Source organism: Lolium perenne, chromosome 2, assembly GCF_019359855.2.
Source record: "Lolium perenne isolate Kyuss_39 chromosome 2, Kyuss_2.0, whole genome shotgun sequence".
Taxonomy (NCBI): Eukaryota; Viridiplantae; Streptophyta; class Magnoliopsida; order Poales; family Poaceae; genus Lolium; species Lolium perenne.
The window spans coordinates 105,895,641-105,917,226 of NC_067245.2; the positions used below are offsets into that span (position 1 = coordinate 105,895,641).

At 42.4% G+C, this 21,586-nt stretch overlaps 1 protein-coding gene and 1 pseudogene across 1 annotated transcript; both read right to left on the reverse strand.

Moving 5' to 3' along the window:
- LOC127328867 (disease resistance protein RGA5-like) overlaps positions 1 to 9,945 on the reverse strand; it is a 282,550-nt pseudogene extending 272,605 nt beyond the window's left edge.
- Positions 9,946 to 10,050: 105 nt separating this feature from the next.
- On the reverse strand, positions 10,051 to 18,465 carry LOC127333741 (calmodulin-binding transcription activator CBT). The gene is made up of 13 exons (XM_051360170.2): positions 18,297 to 18,465; positions 17,582 to 17,707; positions 16,070 to 16,185; positions 15,843 to 15,931; positions 15,358 to 15,403; positions 15,010 to 15,190; positions 14,737 to 14,814; positions 14,584 to 14,660; positions 13,305 to 13,592; positions 12,293 to 12,984; positions 11,325 to 11,880; positions 10,783 to 11,094; positions 10,051 to 10,399 (listed from the first exon to the last, which is right to left on the reverse strand). Exons 1-13 carry the CDS (start codon positions 18,361 to 18,363, stop codon positions 10,352 to 10,354), a joined length of 2,676 nt encoding a protein of 891 aa, XP_051216130.1. The 5' UTR covers positions 18,364 to 18,465; the 3' UTR covers positions 10,051 to 10,351.
- Positions 18,466 to 21,586: the final 3,121 nt, after the last annotated feature.

The window sequence follows — 21,586 nt, forward strand, 5'->3', positions numbered from 1 at the left end:
ATCAATTTTATTAATTGTAGTGGGAGCAAATTCAACAAAGTAGCTATCATTATTTTTCTCATCACCATAATCATCAAATGTAGGAGGCATATTGTAATCATAACAAAATTTATCCTCCATAGTAGGTGGCACCAAAATACCACTATCATTATAATCATCATAAATAGGAGGCAAAGTATCATCAAAGTAAATTTTCTCCTCCATGCTTGGGGGACTAAAAATATCATGCTCATCAAAACCAGCTTCCCCAAGCTTAAATTCTTCCATAGCATTAGCGATAATAGTGTTCAAAGAGTTCATGCTAATAACATTGCGACAACTATTTTGCAAACAAAGTTCCATGGGTTTTTTAATTCTCTCTTCAAACACATCATGTCCTAATTCAATATAAAGTTCATAAAGATCTCTAATTTTTTTGTTGTTTTCCATTAAGCCTAACTAGTGAAATAAAAACAAGAAACAAAAAGATATAATTGCAGAATCTAAAGGAAATAGCTTCGAGCACTCACACACCGGCAACAGTGCTAGGAAATAGCTTAGTAGTCGGAGGATGTGAATACCTTTTACCTTACCTCCATGGCAACGGCGCCAGAAAATAGCTTGATGTCTACGCACGCTTCTATTCCTGTAGACAGTGTTGGGCCTCCAAGAGCAGAGGTTTGTAGAACAGCAACAAGTTTCCCTTAAGTGAATCACCCAAGGTTTATCGAACTCAGGGAGGTAGAGGTCAAAGATATCCCTCTCAAGCAACCCTGCAATTAAGATACAAGAAGTCTCTTGTGTCCCCAACACACCTAATACACTTGTCAGATGTATAGGTGCACTAGTTCGGTGAAGAGATAGTGAAATACAAGTAATATGGATGATTATAAGTAGTAGTTGCAATCTGAAATATAAATGGCAGCAAGCAAACATGTAACAGAACTTGTTGGAAACGGTGTTTCAATGCTTAGAAACAAGGCCTAGGGATCATACTTTCACTAGTGGACACTCTCAACATTGATCACATAACTGAATAAATAAATGCTACTCTTTACACTCTCTTGTTGGATAACAAACACCATTCATTGTGTAGGGCTACAAAAGCACACCTCGAGCCGGAGTAAACAAGCTCCACAACATCCGGAGTTCATATTAAAGTAACCTCTAGAGTGCATAATAGACCGTTGCAATTTAGACCGAGTACTAACAGAGCATACACACTGTCAACAATAGCTATGAAAGGGGGAATAGATCGCATCAATACTATCATAGTAATAGTTAACTTCATAATCTATAAGAGATTACAATCATAACCTATGCCAAGTACTACATGATGCACACACTGTCAACATTACATCATGGAGGAGGAATAGACTACTTTAATAACATCACTAGAGTAGCACATAGATTAATAGTGATACAAAGCTCATGATCACATAAAGATCACACCATGGGAGAGAGAGATGAACCACATAGCTACCGGTAGAGCCCTCATCCTCAGGGGAGAACTACTCCCTCCTCATCATGGGAGACAGCAATGGCGATGAAGATGGCGGTGGTGTCGATGGAGATGACTCCGGGGGCAATTCCCCGTCTCGGCGGCGTGCCGGAACAGAGATTTCTGTCCCCCGAAACGGAGTTTCGCGATGACGGCAGCGTACCTGGAGTCTTTCTAGAGTTTCGTCAATTGGTATTGGGTTTTTAGGTCACGAGGGATTTTATAGGCGAAGAGACGGAGTCGGAGGAGCCAGGGGGCTCCCTCCCCATAGGTCGGCGCGGCCAGGGGGCTACCCGCGCCGCCATATTGTGTGGGTCCCCTGCTGCCCTTCCTCGTCTCCCCTTCGGACTTCTGAAACCTTCCGTGAAATATAAGATCGTGGGCTTTTGTTTCGTCCAATTCCGAGAATATTGCCCGAACAGCCTTTCTGGAAACCAAAAACAGCAAAAAACAGGAACTGGCACCTCGGCATCTTGTTAATAGGTTAGTTCCGGAAAATGCATAAAATCATTATAAAGTATGAGCAAAACATGTAAGTATTGTCATAAAACTAGCATGGAACATCAGAAATTATAGATACGTTGGAGACGTATCACCCGTCGAAAAGTTTCTCGAGTTCATTGTATACTTCTTTGTATGCAATCATACTGCCGTTAACTGCGTCACACTGATTCATCACCTGTTGAGCCACTAGCTGTGAATCGCCGAAGATTTTTAATCGTGTTACTCCGCAGGCTTTCGCCATCTTCATCCCATGCATGAGTGCTTCGTACTCCGCCTCATTATTGGATGCGTTTGGAAATGTCATCCGTAGCACATATTTCAACTTGTCGCCTTGAGGTGACACTAGTATCACGCGTGCTCCAGCTCCTTCTAGCCTCTTGGACCCGTCGAAGTTCATGGTCCGGGTTCTTGACAAATCTGGGGGTCCCATGTTTTGCATCTCCATCCACTCTGCGACGAAGTCTGGTAAGATCTGCGACTTTATTGCTTTTCTTTTCTCATACGTGATGTCCCGAGGGGAAAACTCTATTCCCCAAAGGGAGACACGACCCGTAGCCTCTGGGTTGTTTAATATATTGGATAAAGGTGCCTCATTGACCACTATTATCGGATGCGCCAAAAAATAGTGTCACAGTTTTCTTGCGGTTGTGAATACTCCATATGCTAACTTCTGGTACTGCGGGTACCATTGTTTTGAAGGCGATAAAACTTCACTGATGAAGTATACATGCCACTGGACTCCATGGAGTTTTCCTTCTTCTTCTCTTTCGATCACAAGTACTGTGCTAACCACTTGAGGCGTGGCTGCGATATATAACAGGAGAGGTTCCTTTTCCTTGGGTGCCACCAATATTGGTGGTGTCGAGATTGTGCACTTGAGGTCCTCAAAAGCTTTGTCTGCTTCTTCATTCCACTCGAACTTTTCTCCCTGCTTGATCAAAGCGTAGAACGGCAACGCCTTTTCTCCCAGCCTAGCGACGAATCTGCTTAAAGCTGCGACTCGCCCAGTTAGCTGTTGTATTTCCTTTAACTTTGTTGGTTTCCGCATCGTCACGATTGCCTGGATTTTCTCCGGGTTAGCCTTGATTCCTCTTGCTGACACCAGAAACCCAAGAAGTTCTCCTGCAGGGACGCCAAAGGAGCATTTCATCGGGTTCAGCTTGAGGCAGAATTTATCGAGATTGTCGAAAGTTTCCTTGAGATCCTCAATCAAGGTTGACCCCTTCTTTGTTTTTATGACAACATCGTCAATGTATACTTGAACGTTCTTGCCAATCTGTGTGGCAAGGCACTTCTGCATCATCTGTTGATATGTTGCTCCCGCGTTTCTTAACCCGAAGGGCATTGTTCTATAGCACAACACGCCATATGGTATTATAAAAGCTGTATTGACCTCATCATCTTCTTTTAGTCGGATCTGGTTATAACCATAATATGCATCCAGGAAGGAAAGACGTTCACAGCCTGCCGTGGAGTCGATAATTTGATCGATCCTTGGAAGGGGGAAGTGATCCTTTGGACAATGTTTATTGAGACACGTGAAGCTGACGCACATGCGAAGGACTTCTGTGTTTTTCTTCGGGACCAGCAGTGGGTTAGCTACCCATGGCCTATGTATGTAACTCTTTGATAAATTCAGCTTCTCTGAGTCGATTGATTTCTGACAGCATAGCTTTGTGGTTTAGTTCCGAGAAATGCCTTAAAGGTTGTTTGATTGGTCTGGCCATTGGATCCAAGTTAAGAGGGTGCTCGGCAAGTTCCCTGGGTACTCCTGGCATGTCAGCTGGACACCATGCAAAGATTTCCCATCACTCACAGAGGAACTCGACGAGCACCATTTCCTATGCGAGATCCATGTTTGTTGCGATAGCTGTCGTCTTCTTGGGATCTGTCGGGTGGATCTACACTTCCTTTGAATTTTTGGTTGTGTCAAAGGTTGGCTCCTTTAGCGGCCTCCCTCCATCAGGCAACACGTCATAATCAGTTGTTAGCCTTGACGCCATATACTCTGCTTGCATCCCAAAAGTTTCTGACAGTCGATGAAAATCCTTGTCGCACTTATCAGCTAGCGCGAAACTGCCTTTCACTGTGATTGGGCCCTTGGGTCCAGGGAGTCTCCACAACAAGTATGTGTAATGTGGTACTGCCATTAACCTGTCGTACGCGGGTCGTCCCAGTAAAGCATGGTACTGTGATGGGAAATCCACGACTTCGAACTCCAGCCTCTCTATTCTGTAATTCTCTCGGGTTCCGAACTGAACGTCGAGATTGCTCTTTCCTAATGGATAACTCGTCTTGTCCGGTGTAATACCATGGAAACGTGTGTTGGTTGGTTTTAAGTTTGCCAAGGATATGTTCATCTTCCTCAATGTATCTGCATACATGAGGTTCAGACTGCTGCCTCCATCTATGAAAACTCGTGAAACATCGAATCCTGCGATCACCGCTGGTAAGATCAAAGCTGATTGCCTTGGTCGCGGGACTTGTTGCGGGTGGTCCGCTATGGTGAAACCAATGTCCTGTCCGGACCAATTGAGGTACTCGATTGTTGGTGGAGGCATCTTTTCTGCCATGAAGACGTGTCGCGAAATTACTTTTTGAGCTCTATTGGATGGCCTGGCCTTCTGAATCATCGAGACCGCACCATTGGTGTCGATATAAGGGGGCGGGTGTGGATCTGCCGCCAATTGCAACTGGTGTCGATTTTCGTCCGTGATTGCGGGAGGAGGTGGAAGGTGAATCTCACTCCTTGGCCCCTGGGGGTTTTTGTTTACTGCCTGCGTGCTGGTATGCCCTGCATATCTGTGTAGTGCCAGGAAAGTTTGGCAGTCCTTCTGCAGATGCCCAGACTGCCTCTTTCCGTTATTGTCGAGAAAGAAATGCATTTGGCACGGCCCGTTCAAGAGATCTTCGGGTGACACATACGGCCTTTGGAACCTCGATCCACTATTTTGCCTGTTAGGACGAGAGCCATCCTTGTAATCGTTGCGCTGCTCACCACTCTTTTAATAACCATATCGACTATTACTTCCACTATTTCCTTGGAAACCAGCCGATACTTGACCGGGAGCATCATAATCTGAGAACTGTCGAGAGAATCGTCGCCTATTTTGAAAGTTCCGGTTGCGCTCATCCTCAGGCGACCTGTACCGTTTATTATGAACAGCATCTTCTCCATCTGCCCAACGATTCGCTATTTCCATGAGTGCTACTATTGTTTTCGGGTTGGTTCTTCCCAAATCCTCGACAAAGTCCCTCCTTCGGATTCCAGCAACAAATGCATCTATTGCTTTTTCGTCAGATATGTTTTCTGCCGAGTTTTTGATGATGTTCCACCTCTGTATATACATCCTCATTGGTTTATCATACTTTTTTCTGCAGACCCTTAGTTGCTCCAATGATGCGGGTTTCTTGCACGTGGATCGGAAGTTCTTCACAAATATATCATCGAAACTTTCCCAGCTGTCGATGGAACCAGGAGGCAGCTTTTTTATCCATGACCGCGCTGCTCCACTCAAGTGCACCTGGATGCTTTGCATGGCCGTGGCTCTAGTTCCGCCCATCAGTTTTACTGTCTCTAGATAGTCGATTAGCCAATCCTCGGGATCTTGCAGGCCATCGAACTTTTTATAGTTGTCGGGCAACTTGAAGCCAGATGGAACCCGCGTTTTGCGAACTCTCCGTGTAAAGCAAGGAAGTCCGCACATATCCTCCTCGTCGACCTCTGGTGAGTGCCGACGATCTCTCCTTTCTTGTCGCGCTCTATCGACCCTTGCCTGTGTCGCTGTATCTCTTGCACCACTCGATCTTGGAGGATCTTGCACTACTACCGTAGGTCGTGGACTATTTTGTCTTGCAGTGCCTTCGGGAGACGTGCTTGTACCTGCGAACGCTGTTCCCATGGCTCCAACTCCTGCCATGGCCATGTTATACAGTGTTTCTCTTGGATCTCCGGGAGGTGGCATGGACGCCAGGATGAAAGCCTGTGTCGCTATATATCCAGCTTCTGGTGTCTTTGGAATAATAATCCCCCTCGTATCTATCGACATAAAGGACATGTCGATGTTTTGGACTAGGTTCTCCCTCTCGGCTTCAGGTATATGCTGCAACCGAGACCTTGCCCTATTACGAGCTGCTCTGTGACTATCTCCTCCCGAAGTACCTGATTGTCGACTCAGCTCAGCTCTTCGCCTGCTTGATTTGGAAGCTGCGGCTTTTCTCCTATCAAGCTCAATTCTCTGTTTTTTGAGTTCCCGTCCAGCACGAGCGAGTCTATATTGGTATGCTTGCAACTCTTGAGCTGTGGCGGTTATGGTCATCGGTTCTGTGCCATCAATAGCTCTTGCAACTCTGTCCCAAACCGCTTGCGGAAATTGCACCCTCTGTCGCGTTGCAGGTCCGATATATTTGGTTCCCAGACCCCGCGTAAGATCAGCGGGATCGATGTACGGATTTCCCGCATCATCGAAGGCTTCTGATGTCTCCTCTTGTGGGCGACTTGCTTCTCCAATCACATAGATTTGATGGTATTTTGAAGTTTGATCTTCGTCGGGATTGGTGACACCGTCGCATAGATCGGCGAAGACCTCCCTGACGGAAGTGGATTTGTCGATGAAGCTGAAGCTGTCGACGTTGTCTGAGTCGCTGCTTATGTTGGAGTCCGCAGACGACTCGAAGGACATGCTACCGAAGATCTTGGCGAGTTTTTCGCTTGTTGCAGTCTCGATGAAGCGTGGCGGCGAAATCTCCTCGTCGCCCATCTCGAACGATGATTCCGAAAGATCGGAACCGACCGCCGACGATCCCGACGAAATCGGAACCTCGAGACGATGTGATCCCTCTTTTCCGACGCGGAAGTGGACGCTTCCGAATGTCATCTCCATAGGCTCCTCCAGATATGCATATGCATCCAAATGGGAGGGCGGTGAGAAACAAAATCGACTAGACCAGTTTCGATCTATTTACCTCTGTCCAACGCATTGCTTGCCATCGAAGACGTCGACGATGTTGAGCGTGCCATCGAGATCAGCTCCTTGTCGCCTCTAATCCCCATAGACGACGCCAATTGACAAGGTATCGACTTGTCAATGCCTATAGATTGTAGAGTAGGGTTTTCGTAGGAAGTAGAGGGCAAGTAGATTTCGAGGGTTCAGCCGGAAAAGTACTCGACTGCTAGAAAACTAGGATTATGTTGACAATTAAATTGATCCTCTGTTTCTCCTTCGACTTCCCCTTATATAGGAGGTGGAGCCGAATGTTTCGTGATGTACAAGTTACAGAAACCGGGAGACTCTTATTCCTAATAGTTACAAGTCTTATTCCTAATACAACTCTATCTTTCCAAAACTATCTCTTAATTGGGTTTCCGGACTTCATAAACTTCGGGTCGTGGACATTCAGTAAACCTCGGGTGCCATCTTTGGCAGGTCCATTGGGGATGCCTATGTCAAGTGGTGTTGAGATGTATAAGTGGATTGTCTAACCCTTTCCATCAGTTCAGACTTTTGGTTGCGTTAGCTAGTGCGCATGAAGCTTGACAACCATCTAGCATGATCATCGCACCCTCACAAGGAATAAAACATACAATAGACAGAGTTAGTAGTTTGTGCAGATTGTTGAAGGACTCCGCCAATATTTTTTCTAGGCTCCCATCAAATTCCCCCAACATAATCTCGAGCACCTTCAGTTCAGTCAGATGGCCCAACTCTTTACCATTGTTTTGGCTACTGTCCACCCTCAGATAGCTCAGCTCCTCTGGGGACACCAATTTACCTATCCCAACCGGCATATTTGTGTCATATCTGATACTCAAACACACCAAATGTTTAAGCAGAATAACACTTGGGGGCAACTCATTTATACGAGACCCTGATACGTCCAGCGTTTGCAAATATTGTAGCTCTCCAATTTCCACATGGAGCTCTTCAATATATAAATCATCTAGTCCTAGGTACCTCAGATGTAACAGATTCCCGATATACTTCAGATTAATCTTGTACCAACTTTTTGGCATCTTGCAACCTTCTAAGTCCAACATACGTAAAACTCCAAAGCTTGAGAGGGATGGCATAACATCAATAACAGGTTCAGAAAGAGTAACAGATCTCACTTGTGACATGCTCGTGGTAGCGAGCTGAGGAATGAAAGTATCTCCCGTGCCATTTTGGAGAGATAATCTGTGTATCTTGCTCTGAGAATTAGGTGTCCCACGCTGACTACCATCCAATATAGTAACAAAGTTTCTTCATCTGACAAAGAACGGATGAGATCAAGTACCATGTCATGAACACGACAGGCTGCTCTACCTTCAGCGTCGATGCCTACTGGTTGAATCATATATCTGTTTACCAGCTCATTGAAGTAACTTTCCCCGAGCTCAAACATGCTAGTTCGTTGTTTCTCAAGTCGTACGAAACCTTCGGCTATCCACCTCCATATAAGCCGATCTCTCTGAATATCGTGGTCTTCTGGGAATATACTCAGGTATAATAAACAAGTCTTCAGATTCGAGGGCAGATCATAATAGCTAAATGACAATATTTTTTGCATCTCCTCTAGACTATCACCTTCAGCAAGTCCACGACCAATAGAAATTGAGCAAAAGACACCACTGTCATTTGTTTTGATCTTTTGGTTACTAGCCAAAAGACTAGCTATAGTAATAATGGCTAATGGTACTCCACCACATTTCCTCAAGATACCTTTGGACACCTTCTCTAATTCATGAGGACATCCAGTGTCGCTTTTAAATATCCTTCTGTAGAAGAGCCTTTGGGAGTAATCATCAGAAAGTGGTTTCCTTATATAAATTAAATCTTCAGTACTGGAAGAGCTACATGCTTAATTTAGACACATTAGCTTTGCGGGTAGTTGTGATTAGCCGACTACCAAGGCTGTTCGGAGAGAAAGCACACTTGATAAACCTCCAAACTTGTTCATCCCATATGTCGTCAATTACAATGAGGTACATATATCAGTTTGCGAGAGTGTTAGTCAGTAAACAAACCAAAGAATAACTACGATTTCTATTGTTATTTGAGAGAGTGACATGGGATAAATTAAAAAGTTTTCCATAACAATGGACGAGTACATATGCTATCTCCGAGAAATTGCACGCAAAGACAGAGACAAGAGAAAGTAGTGGAATCTAATTTACAAAACGAAATGAACAATACAATTGGGACAGTTAAGCAGGATATCCTCTTGTTCTCTAGGAATTCGAAGAGTTCATCAAGGAGTTGCTTTTCACCCCTTGTTGTCTTATGAATTTCTTCATACTTCTTCTTATCAAGTTCATAGAGCATATCCTTGAAAACTCTTTTCATGTCAGGACTCTGAGACACCGAAACAAAAGCCGCACAATCAAATTGAACTTTGATCTTCTCATACACTGCTTTGGCAAGAGTTGTTTTGCCCAATCCGCCAAATCCAACAATGGAGACCCTTGTCTTGTAATGAAATCCCAAATCCGGATAGACGATGCGCCTTCGTGGGTGAGCTAATAATCATGGCACAACAAGTTGCGCAATGACTGCCCCATTTAAATCACTTCTGGCTGACTGACACCCTTGTCTTGTAATGTTAGGAAGCAGGATCGATCTCTAGCAGGAGCTCATCGGAGTGCTGGGAGATCCATCCCGTCGTCGATGCGCTGCGTGGGTCGTCTCCGTCCGCCTGCGCGCCCATCAGGCTCGCAGCCCTCCACAACCCCTTCGTCGCAGGCCATGAGATCGACTGGTCAAGCGGAGCAGGCAGAAGAGGCAATTGGATCTGTGCACTGGTTTTTTCAGTTATGTAGTACTACCACGTTTTTTTCTTTACGACGTTTATACCTTGTTGTTGTGAGACATGGAAAGTAGCTCCAGCTCTAGTGTTGGGGAAATTACATTGAACGTAGCTCTAGTGCTTAATTCGTTACGTAAGCTTTCAACTTGATAATCTGCGTTGGTCACTGAAGTCATCTCACATTAAGTTTGACCCCAGATTTCTTGATTGTTTCACTGAAGTCATCTCACAGTAATCGACCAAAAGAAACACCAATTTTGAAATAAATATGAACGAAGCCGTGAAAGCAAGCAATAGGAAGTACTAGCTAGATAAAATATCCTATTAGGTCACTGGCCCAGCCGGCACTTATTGTTAGCAATTACAACCTGGTCGGTACTTGCATCTACAGACACCTGCAAGCACAATGCCATAGCTAAAACCCTGGCAAATTGCGAACCATGGTAACATGCGCAAGCAGAGAATACATAATCCAGAGTGCCCCAAAAGCATCAGATGGTCCTAAAATGTACATCAGCATCCTCAAGCTGTGGTTCTTCTTAATTTACAAGAAGAGAATTACAAGGCACCTACAAAGCCAATTCAGCTCCTGTGTCCCGGTCCCTGCTTCTGCTCTTCACTGAACTCCAGCTGCGCCAACAGTGACAAGCACACGATTCAGAAAATACCATGGTGTTTCATAGTAACAAGAAACAGAAACAGTGCAGCAGCGTGGTGGTTTTGCTGTTGGTTGCAGGTCTCCTATATATGATTACATGTAACTTAGGAATTTGCCAATCTAATGTATTCTGTAAATAGGCTTCAGAACGGTTTGCACTCATATTCTAAATTAAGCTTAAGCATCCTAAATGAAGCAAATACTGCAACAGTAGGATCACGGCAATATCAGAGACACGGTTCCTATTAAACTAACTTCATTCAGGATTTTAGATATCGCCTTAGGCATTCTCACAAGCTCTGCCATCTACCCAAAGAGAATTGCAGATCAGTATTGAAGAGAGTAAAATACATACCTTGGCCTCCTCATGAGCAATCCTCATCCTCCGGTACTCATGTTGTGCCCGATGACAACGAAACAGAGCTTGAACACGTACCACTGATCTATTAAACCTGTCCTCAGCTTGTTGCCGGCTTGCCTGGAAGAAACCTTCCTCTGCGGTGCTTGCAGGTTCCACATCCACTGTCATTTCTACTGGCATTCCATTTGCAATGCCGCGCAAGCCTTTTCTCTTCTTTCTCCATCGCAAAATAGCTTTCTCCACAACTCCAACAGACCAGATTACCTTGCGGTACTGACGTCTCACTTGATGGCCTCGGTATGCAGCCTGGGGAAATATTATAATCATTACAGCAGATAATTGTGTGATAACAGCACAGAGAAATAACTCCATTTGCTCTCCAAAAAAAAAAAAGAGCTTCCAAATGACATCACCTGGTTCCTCCGACACACTGAATATCAAAACTTAAGTGCTTTTCAGCAGTATGGAGGATATTTATGCAATAAATTCCCCCATAGAAAACAAATCAAATCACGCAATAGAAACATACAACTTACCTGTATTCTAATAGCTTGTCTTCGCATGTTTGTGAAGTTCCTTCTGACCTTCCATGTGCGGAAATGATTTTGTATTCGTGCAGCAGCTCTCATCTCTTTCTTTTTATTGTAGTTCCGGAATGCATGCTGAATCCTCATAGCAGCAACTATCGCAGCTGCTTGAATCTCAGGATTAGCCAATTGAATTGCTTTTGTTTGAAGCTTCAGGGTTCTATCCCTTAATGCGGCTTGGATATTACTAGCAGCATCAGCAGCATTTCGATAGGCCGCTAAAGATTCTTTTAAGCAAAGTTCTTGTTCACTAAGATTCTCAAACTTCTCGCTCTGTACTTTTGTCAGTTTCGTCCTTGATGGTGATCGCCCAGTATCCTTGGACAGTGACATAGACTCAAAATGTGCGGTCAATCCTTTCTCAGCAAGATATGCAGCTAAGCCCACATAACCTTGTTTTGCTGCCAGATCAGCAGGAGTGCATCCACCAGGGGAATCCGATGTAGGATCTGTAACCAGGCTTGGATTTGCTCCAGCAGATAAAAGAGCAGCAACCATTCTTTCCCTGCCAAAAGTTAAAGAAAAATAATTAACAAGATGATTCTAATTCATAAAGATATATGTAGCAGTATATTCCAACACATAATGTTTCCAAGATTACAAATTACTGGTCACCTAAGGTGAGAACAATCAAATGTGTCTAAGGTAACCATCTAATACAGTGGATGAGATAATTTTCACATAGACCTTTCCATAGCTAGCAGGTCGTTGAAAACAATATATGGCTCATTTTGTTTGACAAACAATAAAGGCTTGTAGTCAGTTAGGTCCAATGAAGTTTGACTTGCAAATTTCACAAACATGTCATAGTTTGCCAGAACCAGAACACACATAGAAAATGATTTTTGCAGCCATTTTTCTATATTCCAATGCTAATCAGCGAAAGGAAGGATATAAAATTAGAAAATAAAGGATACCTTCCGTGATATGCAGCCCAGTGTAGAGCTGTCCAGCCAGAAGAATCACGAAAATCCAAGGAGAACCCAGACGCAGAAAACAAGCGGATAGCCCAAGTATACCCAAGGAAAGAACATAGATGGATAGGTCCTTGTCCTAGATCATCACGGCCGGTTGACTTATGGCCTCCAATTACTCTTTCCAAAAGCCATTCTTGCAATCTATTCCGCATTACTAATTCAAGCAAGTCCTCGGTAGCAGGAACATGTGTACCTTCAGAATCACTAGCAATTTTCCACAGATCCGCCCATTCCTTCTCTGGCGATGCCGAGATGAGATTGGAAACTTTGCTACCTTCGACAAGAAGCCTTGGTGCTATCTTTTTCTTGTTTGTAACAAACAGTAGACGAGCTAGTCTCATCTGCATCTGAAGCTTTGACTTCATGTATTCATCGTCCAAAGGCTTCAACGCAGTCTGCAATGAACTGCCAGGCATACTACGATACTCAAAACTCAAAACCTCGCTGATCGGCGTTTTCCCATCTAGAGTCAAATAAAACTCCACTTGTCCAGGTGTATGTGGTCCAACCATGAAACGATAAACACCAGTTTGAACCATATGTGCAGCAACACAGTTATCACCAAAGATACCGTACATATTGGAACCACCAGGATGTGTGTAGTGCTCATTGTAGTGCCCAACCACCAGGATCTACAATTCAGAAGCTGTCAATTTTTTTTTTTAATATGATAGAATATTACAATTTATAAGTATATGAGCTCATGTGGATTACGCATGCAACTTTTCAGTATAATACATTATATATGTACATGCATTCACTACATTGCAGTTATGAAAGCAACCATCCTAACAAGAGAAGTACATGATAGATTTTTTTTAAATGGTAACTGGTGTCAGATGAAGATGTAGTGGAACATTCCGATCAAAACTGAAGAGTTGGAATGTCAATACGCAACTACGATTAAACAAGAATGAATAGTAGCTCAGTATACAACATAAAAGTGGCAAACCTTGGTATGCTCTGTCGAGTAAGACCATTCTGGGGAGAAATCAGTGATGTTGAAGAATTTTTCGTTGCTCACAATATTATCCCCTAAACAAGGACTGTCATCATTCAAGTACTTCCACAGTCCGAGACTGTTCTCCCTAGCAGGCACATCATTAGGAATATTACCATCCACTAGAGTTTTCTGCGAAGAATTTAGAAATTGCTGTGATATAGAATCTAGATCTTGTGTTAGAAGGTATTGAGGCTGGTCTCCTTGATGATCCAGAGCTCCAACATGGTTTGCAGGTACCTGATTGAGGGCATAATAAGTAGAATAAGCTTTGAGCATCAAATTAAGTGATGAAACTAATATAGCCGGCATAAGATAAATTAGCGATCCATCCAAGCTGCCAATGTGGAGTCACAAAGTGATAATAATGAAGCAAAATATGCACCCATCACATCACATGTTTGAAAAAATGTCCTCTAAGCCCCAACGGATGAAAGATAGATCGTATTTTAGGTCAAGATCAAGCAAATAACTAAGACAGAAAAAAAATTGGCTCGTCCAATCTCTTTGCAGCACATAACCCGACTGTCAGACCTAATGCATTATGATGATGCATTAACTGATTTCCATGCCATGCATCAGTATGGAATTAACACAAAAATCTACACACATTGCACATTAATCTCCATGGAAACACAATAGAACAAAAAAATACCAATAATATCTTATTAAAGTAAAAAAAAAAAGCTAGGCAATTTATAATGGCAAAATCAAAAAATAATCTTAGGCATGTTTTCCAGAGCCAAAAATAAGAATATTAATATTTCATATGAAAAAATATAAAGATATATTGTGGCAGAACAGAAGACCTACTGATTCACAAGATATAAACCTTGCATATTAAAAAAATACTTTCTCCGTTCTTAAATACAATGCCACTTTGCTTTTTAAGGCAAACTTTGTTGGTTAACCAAATATGAGTTGCATGTCATTTAAAACTATATCATCGGATGCACATTTCAATGAACTTTCCAATATATATTTTGAATGACATATAAGTTATATTTAGTTAATTAAATCAATAGTCAAAGTTTGACACGAAAAACGATGTGGCCTTGTATTCATGAACAGAGGGAGCAACATACACCTAAAAACATCATGAGTATTGACAGAGAAAAAAGGTTGAGAGAAGTAAGTGTTTATTTCAATATTCTAACTTGCAATTCAGTTTGTACACAATTTTAGTCATACAGTATACTAGTATTGCAATTCAATAAAGCAGCTCACTTACATTATTTGCAATGTTGATGTTACTTTCAGAATCCTTCGGTCCATATTCAATCTGCTGACTGAATGCCACGGATCCTCCTGTTTTATATATGAGCAATATTACACTTTATGTAAAAGTAATATGAAATATTGCAGTTCGGTCCAAAAGTCCCACCGCAAGAAGAAGTATCCTTATTCATAGATGACTCGAGTAGATGTACCCAAAACTCCTCCAGAGTAGAGCCGCCAGTTTCTGCATGGTAGCAATTCAAGATACAGTAGTAGAATTGTAAGAAGTACAGCAAACAGTCTGCACATATTATGATATCATGCTATCAGAGAGTGCAATGAAGCAACATTTTAGTTAACTGGAGCATAGCATTTTGTCGAGAAGCTCTCAATGAGTGCATACACGTTCAACTCATCATTAAGACTGAAGCTATCTCACCACTAGAAATTGCACTGCCACCATGTGAGTTAATTTCCTCTGGTGCAGGAGTAGAGAATGATAGCTCAGTATGAGCAGAGACTGAATCTGCTGAAGTCGGAGGAGAGGTATTATATTGAATCACATTTACTGTAGGCGCTTCTGCTTCGGCTTCTGTGCTAGGATGTGCTATGGCATTTTCCTGGTCAAGAGGAACCATATTAGGAGACTGTGTAACAGAACATATAGGTTTAATATGCTTGCACAGTATGTACAATAGTATGAACAACAGAACAAGCATGGTTAACCTAACATACGCCTTTTAATTATACTTCAAAATAGAGAGAAGTGTGATGGGGAACAAATAACCTCAGATGTTTGACGATAATGCACAAGAACTATGCGTTCAGCCTCTCTGAATAAGAAACAACCAAGAACCATGTCAGCAAAGAGATGTATTTACATCTGAGTTTGTATCTGATACATACAGTGGAAAATGTTAATTGCATGCCACTCTGCATTCTGTAAGCCTTAGAAAAAGTCATTGCTACAGATCAAGTCCCAGTTACTGTGGTGATGAAACTTTACCCACTGCTAATATAAAGCTGTTTCTCAGACTAGAGGATACAAACATTCAACAAAAATTCAGAAAGATTGTAGATAGCAAACAATTTTGACGACAAATGTCTCTAGATTTGTATTAGCCTTAGACAACCGAACACTTCTGATAATCCAGTAAAAAGTTCACCGCATATGTCTACACCAGATTACATGAAACAAGAAATTAATTGCGCAAACAAATATCAATGTAATGAATATTGCACAAAAAAGAACTTGTAGAGCTGAAGTCTTACTTGTCAAGCAGCCAGTAGCATCTCCTAAAGAAATTTGGATTATGCTCACCTCGAGCGTAATAGACATGAACCCTCTCTTCATTACCTATCTGTGAAATGACAGAATTCATTACCTATTTTGCTCTATACATATTTAATGAAAAATAAAATCACACCGTAGGGGCTTCACAGTCAAAAAAAATGTGTGTGTGTGTGTGTGTGTGTGTGTGGGGGGGGGGGAGGTTCACCTTCAGTTTTTCATGGGCTTCTTGGACAGTCTTGCCATCCTTCTTTTTCTTCCAATCATGACCATCCTTTCGGAAGTTACGGACGACCTTACGATCATACAGAACAATAGTACCACCTGGTTTTAAAAGAAAGTTACAACTGATGGCTAAGTGCACATGACAGGATTATATTTCACAGAACAACACAAAGTAAACACTTTCAACAAAACTTCAAGATGTAGGCATCTTCGCAAGGCACTGCAATCAGAACAACATAGAATTTATAGTGCTATAACCGTATCTAAACACAATGGTGTGAAAACAGTTTACTTTCAGAATTTATCACGATTCGATGATATTATTTTAATAATTTTTTTAACCACTTTCATTACCGATTTTTTCCAGGTGTTGATTTACCAAGGATCCAGAAAGGGATTTCAGCGAGCATGCTTTGAAAAAAGTTCACTTTACGCAATACAGAGATGCAAAATCAATAACAACCTAAGAATTAAACAAGCAGCAAAATGTAAATATATTCCATCATGTGAATAATGCTCTTGTAAAGTATCATTGTAACTAAAAGTAATATCTTAGTCGAAAAAGCGATAGTGACAACTAGCCTCTAAATACATAGACAGGTTCTCAAAAAAAAAAAAAAACACAGGTGAGCAAATTCAATACACAAGGGGGTTGTCTGCTCGAAATGAGATAAATACGTACAAATACCTGGTTCATAACAAGTAAAAGTTAAGTGCAAATTTGCATTGAGGACAGGAAAATCTGCTTATTTTACTTATGGTATCATAGTAATCCTCAATGCTATATTTTGTATACTCTGATTCTTGCACACATGGGAGGAAAGCATAACTGATCCAGTTGGTGTATCATGTTTATTAGTACTTTATTACATCCGTAATTGAATATTATCTTATAACCCTAGAGACTAGAGAAGTAGAGATGGTATACTGAGGAGAACAATAAAAACAAGACTGCGTCCACAAACATTACGGAGCAAGAGAACTTTATGGCAATCATGTTACTAATACTCCAGTTCTCAAAATGCATACATTCATCTATTGTGTTCTAGAGGCCTAGCATAGGCGATTAAGATGCACGGTCTATGCAGCACCAACCCTGGTACGAAATCCTCTCTTGGATCCAATCTACAGCATGTGCAAAGCTTGAACTAAATTCCATTATCTATCAATGCATCAAAACGCAAAGCCTTTGTGTTTCTTGAGAGAGAAGAGAATCCCAAGGATGGTAGAGTCAACACCTCAAAAGTACCAGCACTAAGTCAACTGACACATTCTGTCCCCAAACAATGAACCAGGAGGGAATGAACTCATACCGACATATTATTTGTTTCACACCCAACCTAGCGTCCTACACTCTCAATCTAGAAATTTCAACACGCATAGCAGCTATCTTCCTTTTGTTCACACCATGTTGGGTAGTCGATCACGGAAGCTAAACAAGCACTGTGGGTATGGATGTCAAGAGCAGGGTTTAGGGTTGATGCGGAGCACATACTGACGGGCTTGTCGATGGGCTGTGCATGGACCTTGAACCTCTCATTGTTCGCCAGGACCGCGTAGATCTCATTCGGCCGGAACCAGCGCGCCGCGGCCTCCGCCTTGAGCTTCTCAAAGTTCAGGTCTGTCCACCAACCACCACAACAAGAAACATAAGTGAGAACGCAGCTCAACAGACGACCAAACGATTCTTACTTCCAACAGCAAAAGATAGAAACGAACTAAACGCAAATTGCAGTGTGCTGGAGCATCGTAACGACAGGAGGGACCGAAACGAATACGATAATCGCAAAGCCTTTAGCTTCGAAGATCAAAGTCTTGATGGTTAAAAAGGGCAGGAAGAATCTGATGAACCAAAGAACAGAGCATTGGACGGATTTCCATCAACAGAAAACACTAGAAAATCGACACCCCAAAAAAAATAGAATCTGCAATCCGAACTACAAACAGCACGGATTGGCCCCTATAAGAGCACATGTACTGAGATGTGGAAATGCATGAACAGCGACGCTTGAAGAACCACGAGAGCTCGGAGAGCGAGGCATCAAGTGGTAGAACCTCCAGAGCCCCCAACGAATCACGCCTCGAACAGGAGAACAACGAACGAAGAAACCCAAGAAAGCTACAGAATCGGCGGCTGCAAAAGAAAAACAGAGAGAAAGGGGAAAAAGAAAAAAAAGAGAAGTTGCGGCGCTCGGAGTGGAGAGGGCGACCTGCGTAGGTGATGAAGCCGTGGATCTCGGAGCGGAGGAGCGGCTCCCTCCCGGACGCCCCCGCCATATCCGCCGCCGCCGCCGCCACGCCCGCTGCGCAACAGGAGCCGTGTCGACCGGACTATTGGTCGGGCCGCGCAGGCAGACTGAGGAGAAGACGACGACGAGGAGGAGCAGGAGGAGACCTTAGAAAATCGCGAGGAAAAAAAACAATTAAGTGCAGGTAAAATAAAAAGGAAACCAATAAATCAAAGATTGAAGAAAACAAATAATTGTGCGCATCAAGTTGTGCCAGTCGAGTGGGGCCCGCATATAAAGCGCCACCACAATCCGGGCCCACCTGTCGGAAGCGGAATAGTGGGTGGGTGGGTGGGTTGTTGAATTTGAGGACACGTCCTGGATTTCTCATGCTCACAAGTGGATCCACTTGTCAACCTCTCAAATTGAACAACAAAGGGTGAGCTTCCCCATGCTTTTTCGCTCTAGAATTTGTCACCTTGAAAACTGATGAACAGACGCAAAAAAAAAAAAATGGTGCTAGAATTATTCAGCTATCTAACAATTCGCTTCAGCTCGCGTACCAAATCAAAGGGAAGCATTCTCTGTTGACACTCGTGCTTTGCAAACATTTTGTGCATCTGGTGTGAAGAAGAAGAAAAAGAATGTCCAGTCGAGGAGAAGAGCATCTCCCTGCATAGATTACTTCAAAAGTCACAAGGATCTATTATGTCATAAACTTAGTCTATTTTATATAGTTATGTCATGGGATTTATCTCCAACGTAATGAATTTCTCGTGACGTAGCCTCCACTTCATGTACTAAGTTAGAGGCTTTTTTTTTTTGCGGGAAAGATTTGAACCTATTCCATGAATTTGCAAGAAGTACAAAGCACCCCAAGCATAATAAAATTACATCAAGATCCTTAGACCATCTAGAAACCACTAATGTCGCCGCTCCTTTACCGGAGTCGCCCCGATGTTGTTGATGACAGTCGGGAAATCTTTGTGCACATGCCTCTAAGGACTTGCGCCCCAGAGCCGAAGTTGTCGCCATTGAATCCTTAAATTGATCAGGATCTTCTAGCACCAAACCTATAACACATGTAGACTTGACGATATCCACCACTCCAGGGAAGCGGCGACCAGACGAATCCCCGCCCTCCTCAACGCCACCGGCGAGATTGCTATCGACGAGGTGGACGAGGAGGCGGGTATACCTTTTTCTTGTCTCGCACAACGCTGTCATAGACACCATAACGACGATGTACGTCGGTTGACCAAACTCTAACTTTAGGGCCCCTTCTACAGCGCCGAGCGCAGGTCCGAGGTCCCCCCCCCCCCCCCCCCGTCCAGCCACCGGAGCAGCTATCAGAGGAAGCGGGGACCCATCGATTCCCGATCATAGATGGCGAGAACGAGGAAAGATGGCGGCGACTGCTAGGGTTTCCACCCTAGTCGCTCCCTATTTTTCGAGTTAAAGGCTTGTTGATGCTGGGTATAAAACAAGTATGACAACGTATATTAACAGCGGTGGAGCAAGTTCATGATTGGATCCCGGACAAGATCTGAGTGAAGCCAAAGCTTAGAAGATTTTTCCCAAGCAAAACCCTATTTGAACCAACTTCATATATACCTTACATAATGAAGCAAGGTGTATTACTAGATACGTTGGCTCAATGCTAAGTGAACTGGGCATTGGGACCCGCACGCACCCTGTGGTCGGGACTTTCTTAAGAACAATGTGGAACTCTAGATCAGCCGTCCTTACAAAAAAAATGTCATTGATTGTGGCATGTTATATGAGATGTAATCACGTGAATTTTCTCAAAAGATACGAGCTGATGTTGAATTCGTGGAAAAAATTCATGTTTTTAGATGAGATTTGAGTGAGTGCATACATGTGTGTGTGTGTGTGCGTGAAAAATTATCCATGAATGTAAAACAACAATACTTTTGCACAACTTTGCTACTATCCATGAAAAATCATCTCCTTTCAATTCCTCCACACTCCAACCTAGGCCATGTCACAAAACTAATAGGAGAAGCCATGCTGATATACTCCCTCCATTCCATGGAACATGTTGGAAATTAATCTAGATTCAGACGTATCTAAATACTAGTTAGTGGCTAGATACATTTAAATTTAGATAAACTTCTAACATGTTTCATGAGGTAGAAGAAGTATATGTTTTCGCACGCTAAGCAAAAGTTCACTTTGGACTATTGGCAGCGGTACACACCTGGCTTGGTAATCATGCGGTCAGACATGGATGCTCTTGATGACATGACTCAGAGAGATGACAGTGCCAGCCTAACTGTCTCCATGTAGTGATGGCCTTGAGATTTTTCGAATTAAAACAAACGAAATGAAACCAAAGAAGTGGTCATCTGTGTGTTCACCTAATTTATACCGCTCTATTAACCCACTCGGTTAGGAAAGTGGATCTATGGATATACAACTCAGCCACCTAGATTCAGATATCCAAAAACGTGGATTTAGGTTCTTTTTTTTAATAAAAAAAATACACGGCTCTGAATATAAGAAATCTTTGAAGCAAGGAACATGATCTCACTAACTATAGCGACCATAACAGGGTGATACCTACCGATAACTATAATAGATTTAAGAAATGACTTGAGATAACATAGAGTCTGTATACATGATGATTGCGCCAACTTCTCAAGAGAAGACTGATGGAGACAATCGGACAAGGACAATGAATTAAAGAAAACTCTGGTTTCTTCTAGTAATATAGTATTACGAGAGACACATGTGAACATACACACATTCAGTAACACTACTCACAATGGAAATATCATAGCTAGTAGTATCATGCACTACATGCACAAAAAATTGATGTGTCACATTAATTAATGATGAAAGAGATGATAATGGTATCATAGGTAGATACTGTATCATAGTAAACTAGAAAAATTAATCCCAAACAAATCTTGTACACACTTTTGCATTGAGATTCTACAAACCATTAAATACATGTAACATATGATACTACTACATGATATTCCCTCTCCCACAGTTCATTAGACATGCGTGTACCCCTAGGTCGTAAATTTGATTAAGTTAGCATTAGTTATATGTTATAAAAATTATATCATTAGAAAGTTTAGATGTTCTATTTTCTAATGATATAATTTTTGTATTATATAATTTAAATTATATAGGTCAAATTGATGACCTAGGGATACGGGAAAAACTAGTAAACTGAGACGAGGGAGTACTATCATTGTGAAGATAGTATCGTACACTAATATTATATGCATGATATTACT

Coding starts and splice junctions, on each gene's coding strand:
- LOC127333741 (XM_051360170.2), bottom strand. CDS start 18,363: ATGGCGGGGGCGTCCGGGAGGGAGCCGCTCCTCCGCTCCGAGATCCAC. Junction 16,186..17,581: donor GCCCATCGACAAGCCCGTCA/GTATGTGCTCCG, acceptor TTTTAAAACCAG/GTGGTACTATTGTTCTGTAT. Junction 13,593..14,583: donor ACATCAACATTGCAAATAAT/GTAAGTGAGCTG, acceptor GCCCTCAATCAG/GTACCTGCAAACCATGTTGG.